Source organism: Silene latifolia, unplaced genomic scaffold (genome assembly GCF_048544455.1).
Source record: "Silene latifolia isolate original U9 population unplaced genomic scaffold, ASM4854445v1 scaffold_158, whole genome shotgun sequence".
NCBI lineage: Eukaryota > Viridiplantae > Streptophyta > Magnoliopsida > Caryophyllales > Caryophyllaceae > Silene > Silene latifolia.
In genome coordinates, this window is record NW_027413142.1 from 215,146 (window position 1) to 225,308 (window position 10,163).

The 10,163-nt window shown below is 38.6% G+C and overlaps 1 protein-coding gene across 2 annotated transcripts in view; it reads right to left on the reverse strand.

Annotated features, from left to right (window-relative positions):
• The window catches only part of LOC141637913 (uncharacterized protein At4g26485-like), a 30,961-nt gene that overhangs the window by 1,313 nt on the left and 19,485 nt on the right, over window positions 1–10,163 (reverse strand). Inside the window, exons 2-3 of one of the 2 annotated variants that reach the window (XM_074447320.1) lie at window positions 1,381–1,538; window positions 174–1,060 (exon numbers count right to left, since the gene is read on the reverse strand). In XM_074447320.1, the coding sequence (XP_074303421.1) occupies window positions 174–708 (535 nt within the window). In that variant the 5' untranslated portion in view covers window positions 709–1,060; window positions 1,381–1,538. Of the gene's footprint in view, window positions 1–173; window positions 1,061–1,380; window positions 1,539–2,825; window positions 3,014–10,163 lie in introns of those variants that run through there. The other variant, XM_074447321.1, reaches the window with a different exon arrangement.

A 10,163-nucleotide genomic window follows, 5' to 3' on the forward strand; every position in this document is an offset into this window, starting at 1 on the left:
GATGAGAAATGTGAAAAATTATACTGTGTGCATGTAGTGCACGGGTTCTAAACTAGTTTACAAACAATTCAGCATGAAAGCGATCACTTTTGGCCGACTGAATTCTTACTCTTTTGTCTTAATTTCAGTTCAGTTCAGATAGTTTCAGTCATTTCGAAAATAGTAAATAGTACCTTGACGATTGAGAGAAGTAGCGATCATATTTGAAGCCGAACCAAAAGCCACAGCCAAACTAGCAGAGAATGAAAAATCACCATCCCCAACTATCAGAATTCTCTGCTTGCTTGTATACGGTCCTATCCAACCAAGTGTTTCTCCCGAGCCAGTCGATACTTGAGTACTCACGTCTCCCTCGGTTACTACTTGTATCACCTTTTCAACGACTTCTTCTTCCTCCTCCTCCTCCTGCTCCTCCTCGAGTTTTACTATGTGGTTTTCCAAATTGACGACAATGAAGGGTACTTTCGGATAAACCTCCGGCTGAACTGTTTTTCCATCAGGAATAGCGATGTAGTGGCTTTGCTGCTCCGAAGTTGTTGTTGTTGGTGTTTCAGCTTGTTTGATTCGACGAATACATCTCCAAAAGTACGAGATTAACGAGAATACTTGACCCATTGTTTCTCTGCTTTTGCTGAATACTTGACCCATTTTCTTAACTAATGCCCGTTTTCTATGGAATTCAATGACGCTCACAGAGTCACAGCTCATCCAATCGCGTGCAAACGCGACTCAAATTTCAAAATTAAAACTTACAAAATATTGGCAAATAGTCTCGTGTAAGACTATTGTATGCTTATAACTTATTTCATACGAGTTTTGTAAAATATCGAAAATTTTGGAGAGTTTAACGAGTATACCATAACTCAGAATATTCGGAAAAAAATAAACCTTTTAGTAGTCGTTTGGCTCATAATACGGAGTTGGAACTACAATTACCTAGGGTAATTTTTTCACATGTTAATTTACGGAAATTCTCATTTAACACGAGCACTATCTGTCTTAAGCTTAAGAAGGTCAAATATTTATCACTTTCATAAATAAGACAAAAACAAAATGTATACTTCCTCCATTCAACTCCACTCTACCATATTTCCTTTTTTCATTCATTCAACTCCACTCTACCTATTTCCTAAAAAGGATGATAAATGACCATTTTATCCTCATACCTCATTACTTATTTACAATATTTGCCACTCATACCCCACTACTTTTACATTAAACTCCATCCTTTTCCACTCATACCCCACTTATTTACACCATACCTCATTATTTATTACGGAGTACAATATATTCCACCCAAACCCACCCTTCTTAATATTTGTGCAAAACACAAATAAGTAGAGTGAAATTGAATGGAGGAAGTATATAATAGCAACATACTTGTTTTTATCTATGGTTCTATATATCCGTCTGAAGAGAGACTTAATGGTTAATTTAACTCGTAAAAATGATTGTAGATCAAAACAGAACAAAGAAGTACTACGAGAAACATTAACAGAGATAACAAGGATTCATCTAAGAACACAAACGAGTAGGCACTACTAACATAAAGTGTAAGACGGTACTTTTATCGGTTAAACGAGAGTTTTTAAAGGGTTATTTAATGTAAATACTCTGAATTATATGAGTGTTGCTCAAAATACTCCAAACTTTATTTTAACTACAAATAAAATCAACTAATGACCCGCTTCACTTTGAATAGAATTGGTATTTTGTTAACCTGTTATAACAGGTAATTTTTTTCCTCTTAATTAATCTTCATCATCTTCATCTTTCACCCCTTCTTTATTCCTTTTCCAGTTTTCATCTTTCTCATTTACAAGAGTGGGATTAAGACCCAATTCCTCAATTTCCCTCTACTACGTAACTCATGCGGAAAAAAATGTTGTACCATAATTATTTACGTTAAAACATGGTAAATTCCCCAATTTCATACATCCATCGACCACCACCTCAACCATGGAAGCCACCATTTTCCTCCTACCATTACAAAGCTCCAACACCACCCTAACTACCACCACCACCAATCAACCAAAAACAGCCCAAATTACTTCAAATGGGATGTTCAGTAACTCACCCAAATCTGAAAATATCATTGAACTGATAAGAATACAATGATATAATTTTGCGAGATAAAATATGGTTAGCAAAAAACTCCGAATCGAACATTGCGCACCGCATAACATGATGTTATGCCACAAAGTATTGATTTTTAGAGTGCCCAATTCAATATTTTTTTAAGTGCCCAATTAAATTCCCTTTCATTTTCATTTTCCCTTTCATTCCACCATCAATATTGATCCCAAATTTTATGAAATTCCAGTAAATTAATTTCTGGGTAAACAAATGATCCCCAAAAAAGAGGATTGATGGGAGAAAGGGTATATCAAAATCCAAGCTTTAGAGTTTGAGGATTTTGAGAAAAATAATAGGGTTGAACAAGAGAACTTGTTTAATGGCTCTTCTGCTTCTCAATCTTTCAGTCTTTAAATCTAAAATTTTGTGAATGTACAAGTAATGTGATGGTTCTGCGTTTGTTTTGGTTGATAGATTTAAGAATGGTGAAAATTAGAGGGTAAAAGAGTTGTAAAAAGAGAGTTCACTTGTTTTGCAGGTAGCCGGTCGACCTAGTATAATATAAGTAAAATGGGTATTAGTTGGTTTTATTGGTAGTTAAAATAGAGTTTGGAGTATTTTGAGCAGCACCCTTATAGTTTAGAGTATTCCTATTAAATAATCCGTTTTTAAATTATATAAAATGACTATTGCACACTTTAAAACGGCTTACACAATAATTACTGTACAAGTAATGACTTGAAGATTACCTGACGTTGCAATCATGAATTGAAGGGTTCCGACTATCACAAATTCACGATCAATATACGTTTCAAAATCCCCGGTTTTTTCATTTTTTGTGAGAGTGGCAGTGGATGAAGCAAAAGAAAAAACATAAACATAAAAGATTTAAAGCAGAAAAGTAGGGAGAAATAAACAGTAAGTCAGTAACGTTGAGTGAGCTTATTGGTTCGTACTCCCTCAAGTCATTCTTTACATTTTTTTTTTTTTTTGGTGCGAAAGTCATTCTTTACATTAAAGTGATGAGTTGACGAAGAAGACTTCATTAAGAAGTAAATTTAACACGGATAATGAGTTAGCGCCGGCCGTCAGGTGGTGTCCAATTTTGGTGCCACCCTCTCACCCTCTCATACATATACAATAAGTTAACACCCTTGCACTAGCTGATAATGATTTGTGTAAAATAATGCTTTATAGACCAGACCTGGTAAACGGGTCAGGTGAATGGATAAAGTATCGTGTGTAATTTGGGTTATACTAATTCTTGGACAGACTAGAATCGTTTTTTTAACTAAGGAAAATGTACGCGATGTCCTTGAAGTTTCGAATTTTGTCCAAAATACCCAATTTTTTGTTCCGGAAAACTTTAAGAAGCTATAACTCGTGTTTACGAGTACAGAAAGTGATAATTTTTTTTTTCAAATCGATTATCTTTCCGAAAAGTACGATTTGGAAAAAAAATGTCGTATTTGGATCCCGTGACTAGGAACTTTTGTACGTCAAAGTTTTTTTTGCCGAACAAACTTTGAGTGACCATATCTCTTAGTCACGAATATCAAACTCGACAATTTTTTTTTTTAAGTCGTACTTCTCGAAAAGATAATCAATTTGAAAAAAAAAAATCGCCACTTACTGAGCTCGTAAACACGAGTTATAGCCTCTTAAAGTTTTCCGGATCAAAAAGTTGGGTATTTCGGGTAAAACATCAAAATTCAAGAGCACCGCGTGCATTTTCCGTTTTAACTATTGTCATTTCGATATCTACATAACTACACTTAAATTCAAAATTAGTTATATCTCTGGTTGTTGATTAGCATGGACCGGCAGACTACTAGTACCCTTGATGAATCTTAAGAAATGGTTTAGTGTTGGGTTTCAGGATTTAGTTGCCCTTCAAGAGAATTATGAATTGGTTAGTGTGTGTATTCAAGCATGACGCTTACGCTTACTTAATAACTAGTGTAGTTCCCGTGCTGTAGCACGGTACTTTTTAGATTTATTTTATAAAGAGATATTATCAATTAAATTATTTACATGAATGAAGTATATTTTTAATTTAATGTTATAAATCTACTAAATATAATATTAATAAGAGGTTGAAAAAAAAGTCTACTACCATAAGAAGACATTTTAAGTTAAGTTATTTTTTTACTATTAAAAATAATACAATAATTTTATACCATTACATGCAACTAATTTATGACATTAATAGTACAATTATTAAGTTAGTTGTATAATTTTATTAAAACGTATATTGACCTTAAAACGAAAAGCAGTAAAAACTATTCCTCGCGCCGAAAAAAACGATTTACGAAATATTAAAATAATGTTTTCACTTTTTTATTTCTAATAGAAAATACATAAGTGTTTTTACATCCTTCAAAAAAAAAGTCCATATTACTAAGACAAAAATTTACATAATAAATAACTGATGACTTCTTACAAAAGAGGCAATATATAAATATAATATAAATTTAAATTTATACGAAATCAAGTTCACTCATCTAGCTTATAATATGACATGTAGAGTCCAAAATTATGGGCTATTAATAACTTTTACTTTGATAGATGAGATAGAAAAAGTGGGCTACGTATATGGTCTACAATTTACAATCCATCAAATCTTGTTGTGTTAGTAGTATCCAGAAAAATAGGCCCAATTAAGAAAAAATCACTTTAGGTGGGAAAACTAAGAGAATTTTTATTCTCTTAGTAGTAGGGGGATATATTAATAGCAGATGTCAACTAATTTAGTCAGTAAAGTCATAAAAGATGGTGCTAACATTGAATCTCTCTTCATTGAGGTATGATGCACTATTTTAAGTCCTTAACATTGCTTCAACTCTTACAGTACCGCAGCCGCTACCTTCAGTACGCATTGGGTAAATCCTCGGGTATACGTGATAGCCTGCAAATCACGTATACCAGATAAGTCACCCGAGGGTGGCAGACTCGAAGTCTAGAAGGCACAAACTCAGTAAATTCCTCATCATTGAGGGATGATATAGCAAAGCAATTCATTACAGTACCATAAGTTACAACTCTTACAAAGTTACAAACAAATGGGTTAGGGGTAGATGATTTTATATCGATTTAGGACGCAATCCAAATTTGTAGGTTTTACTTGGATCGCAATGGAAATACCTATCACCCCTGAACCCACACATTGTGTGATATCTAGGATACATGGTGCGCTTGAACACGGTTGCTTCTATAAGATCGCAATGGAAGTATCTATCACCCCTTAACATGTTTGAATACTTCGCCATAAGCATGTTTATATTGTAAAATATGAATGATATGTATATTGAGTGAATAAATACAACGTACAAGGTACATCAGAATATATAGCAAAGGAGACCTAGTTAACCTAAATAACAAGATGCTAGATAAGAGGAACTACTAGCTAAAGACTAGGAACTAATATTGACTATTAACAATATTAACAATATGAGAAAGAATAGGAAAGAATATATGCAGGAGGTTATGTATTCTTAACACACTCCCTCAAGACGGACGGACGGAGTGTAAGACCGATCTTGGATGCAAGCAAATCGAACCGGGGTCTAGACAAGGGTTTAGTTAAGGTGTCCGCGAGTTGATCATCTCCATTGATATGTTGGACCCGTAAATGCCCGAGATGCACCTGCTCACGAACGAAATGGAAGGCCAAGGCTAAGTGCTTCATACGAGAGTGAAAAATAGGATTGGCAGAATAGTTCGTGGCACTTAGGTTATCACAAAATATAACAGGTAATTTTGGTAAAGAAATATGCAGCTCACTGAAGAGGGATTTTAGCCATAGAACTTCAGAAGTTGTATCGGCTATAGCACGGAATTCCGCCTCTGTTGACGAGCGAGATAGTGCACGCTGCTTCTTTGACGACCATGAGATAGGGTGTTTACCAATGAAGACAATAAAACCAGTAGTCGATAAGTAGTCATTGTGATCACCGGCCAAGTCTGCATCACAATAGGCATGAAAATTGAATTGATTGCGTTTGTCAAATGAGATGCCCTTATGAATTGTACCCTTTAAGAAACGGAGAAGACGCTTAAGCGCCCCCCAATGCGTGGCTGTCGGATGAGTGAGGAACTGAGCCAACTTATTTACCGGAAAAGCAATATCAGGCCTCGTTAAAGAAAGATATTGTAAGCTACCAACAGCTGCTCGGTAGTTCGTAGCATCGAGAATTGGCAGATGATCTTCACGAATCAAGTGAGGATGCGAGAGCATGGGAGTTGTCGAGGGACTGCAATCAAGCATATTAAACCGAACAAGAATGTCAGAAATATACTTGGACTGATTAATATGAATGCCATGCTGCGTTGGAGTTACTTCCATGCCCAAAAAGTATGACAAAGGCCCTAAATCCTTCAAAGAGAAACGGGCTGATATGGCTTGAATAAACTGATCAACATCAGTAGAGTTAGGACCTGTAATAACAATATCATCAACATAGACAAGAGCGATTAATCGAACATTGGCGCGATCAAAAATAAATAGGGAGGTGTCTGAAATTGAATTTCGAAAACCATATGAAAGTAAATAATTTTTCAGTTCAGTGTACCAAGCACGCGGTGCTTGTTTCAAACCGTAAATAGCTTTGCTTAGTTTGCAAACGTGATTTGGAGTATCAGTATTCGCGAACCCCGGAGGTTGAACCATATATACGGACTCAGTCAAAGTTCCTTGAAGAAAGGCATTATTAATGTCAATTTGACGCAAAGACCAACCACTGGAGACGGCAAGGGAGAGAATAAGACGGATTGTGACGGGTTTTATAACGGGGCTGAAGGTCTCGGTATAGTCTAGGCCAGGTCTCTGATGGAATCCTTTGGCAACAAGACGGGCTTTGTGTTGCTTAAGGGAACCATCGGGATTGTATTTAATTCGGAAAACCCATTTACAGCCAATAATGTTTTGGGCTTGATCGGGAGGGACGAGAGTCCACGTGCTATTGCGGAGGAGGGCATCGTATTCAGATTGCATAGCTGCTCGCCATCGAGGGTCAACGAGAGCCTGTTTCACGGTGGTTGGAGTAGCATATGCAGTAGGAACGGAGGATAATTTTGCGTATTTAGGGTTTGGTTTAATGATATTGTTGGAGAGACGAGTGTTGTGATGGGAGGTAGAGGATGAAGGTATCGATGAGGAGGGGTGAGGCTGATTGGCGTCGGGGTTAGAGGCAGGGATGGCAGGGGAGGTGGTAGTGGTGTGGTTGGGTCCAGTGGAGGTGGCAGAGGAGGTGGTAGGGTTTTGGGTGAGTTCGTTGGTGGTGGCAGGGGAGGGCGTGGCTGGTGAGGGTGCGGGTTGAAGGACGGGAACAGAGAAAGAGCACCAGTCAGTGGGATTGATCGAGGAGGGGTTTTCAGAAAGGTGGAGAAGGGTAGAGTAAGGGAATACAGTATCGACAAAACGAACATGTCGAGATGTGTAGACCCGTGAGGTAATCGGGTCGAGACACAAATAGGCACTTTGGGTTTGGGAATACCCAAGAAAGATACATTGGAGAGAGCGGGGTTCGAGCTTGTGTCGGGTATATGGGCGAAGCCACGGAAAACAGAGACAACCGAAGCTATGGAGTTTATTAATGTTTGGTTCGGATTTAAATAGGATAGAGTATGGGGAATTATTTTGAAGAGTCGGTGTGGGCAATCTATTGATTAAATAAACTGCCGTGGAAAACGCATAAGGCCAGAAAGAAGTGGGGAGTTGGGCGTGAGAGAGCAGTGAGAGACCCGTCTCAACAATGTGACGGTGCCGGCGTTCAGCAAAACCATTGTGTTCGGGAGTGTGCGGAGGAGAAGTGAGAAAATTTATGCCGTTAGTGAGAAGATGTTGTGTAAGTTTGATGAATTCTCCTCCGTTGTCGGAGTAAAATTGTCTGATGGACTTGTTGAAATATTTTTCAACAATGGCTCGAAATTTAATAAAAGTGGATGCGGTGTCGGATTTTTGTTTTAACGGATAAATCCATATATAATGTGTAAAGTGATCGACAAAAATGACATAATATTTAAATGACTCGGGAGAAGTGACGGGAGATGTCCATAGGTCAGAGAAGATTAAGTCAAGAGGAGCATAGGATTGTAATGTAGAAATAGAGAAAGGCAATTTATGACTTTTATTAAGCTGACAAGAAATACAATGATCAAAACTAGAAAGACGTAAATTAAACCTAGAATTAAAAAGCTGCATAATTTTATTTGAGGGGTGGCCTAAGCGGTGGTGCCACGAGGAAGAGTCGGAAGCTTTAGCCGTGTGTGCGTGAGGCGAAGACGGAGTCCAATAGTACATGCCGTCAGTGAGCTTGCCGTGGAGTAGGATTGAGCCCGTCTGAATATCATGGAAAGAAAATGAGTCAGATAAGAATTTAGCATAGGCGTTGTTATCACGGCAGAATTGAGAGACGGAAAATAATTTATGAGATATTTGTGGAACAACTAAGACATTAGAAAAGGAAAGAGAGCGAGATGAGCAAGGAAGAGAAAAGGAACCAGTATGAGTTATGGAGAGGGGCGAGCCATCACCAATGAGAAGATCATCGGGTCCTTCATACGGGTTATGAAGGGATAGAGTATTCAAGTCATCCGTGATATGGTGAGAGGCGCCACTGTCAACAACCCAAGAGCGAGGAGGCGCAGTGTTGGATTGGGTGGCGGTGTTGGCTTGAGGACGTGGGCCTTTGTTTTGGCGGGTGGGAAAGACCACATTAGGATATAGTTTCTGAAGAAGCGGGCACGCACAGGCGACGTGACCAACCTCATCACAGAAGTGGCATCTGCCGCGGTAGGGTTTCGGGGAATAGGAGGTGTTCGAATTGGGAGGGAAGGTACGGTTCGAATTTTGGTAGGTATTGTTGTTGTAGGCAGGTTTCGATGAGGAAGAATAGGAGCGATTTTGATTATTGTTGGAGTATTGATAGCGAGATTGAGTAGCAGCATGGGCGGATGGTTGAAATGGTGTGGGGACGGATGGGGTTGTGGTGTGTTTGACACGGAGTTCATGTTGAATGAGCTTCTCGTGTAGAGCTTCAAAGGAAATCGGGGTATCTCTAGCACGAACCGCTTCAATGACGGACCGATACTTCTCTTGATCGAGGCCATTGAGGATTTTGTTGGTAATATCATCAATGTCCATAGGATGTTCGAGTTGAGCAAGGTCATCGGTACATGCTTTGACGGATGTCATGTACTCGGTAATGGACATAGTTTCGGTGTGAGATATGTTATCAAGGCGATCTTTAATTTGTAGTCGATGACCACGGGATGAATTAGCGAAGGTCCGGGTGAGAGTAGACCAAGCTTCATGGGACGTATTGTCATTAACAATAAGTCCAGCGATAAGAGAAGACAAGGTACCCGTGAGGGCACCAAGAATTAGTTGGTCTTGACGGTACCAAGTGGAATGGGCTGGGTTGGGTTCGATGGTGGGTTCGGTGGCAGGGGGGTGGCTGCTACCGTGATGGTTTTGGGTGGTTCAGGGTTCGTGCCATCAAGGTAGGAAAAGAGTTGAAGACCGTTCATAATGGCGCGGACTTGAAATCGCCATTGTCGAAAGGTCATAGTATCCTTAAGTTGAATACAGTTGGAGAGGGTGACAAGAGTGAGGGGCGAGTTTGGTTGTGCGGCATTGGCGAGTTGGAGATGGTGATTGGCCATTGCAGAAGGAAGGGAACTTGGACTGAGTGACGAATATACGAGACAAGTAAAGTCGGGGATTCGGGTTTTATGATCGTGAGGATCGAAGGCTTCGTGATACCATGTAAAATATGAATGATATGTATATTGAGTGAATAAATACAACGTACAAGGTACATCAGAATATATAGCAAAGGAGACCTAGTTAACCTAAATAACAAGATGCTAGATAAGAGGAACTACTAGCTAAAGACTAGGAACTAATATTGACTATTAACAATATTAACAATATGAGAAAGAATAGGAAAGAATATATGCAGGAGGTTATGTATTCTTAACATATATCTACTTAAGATACAATCCGAATTTGTAGGTTTTACTCGGATGGTAATGAAAACTTCCGTCACCTCCAAATCCGTACTTGGGATTATACCCTAGAAACA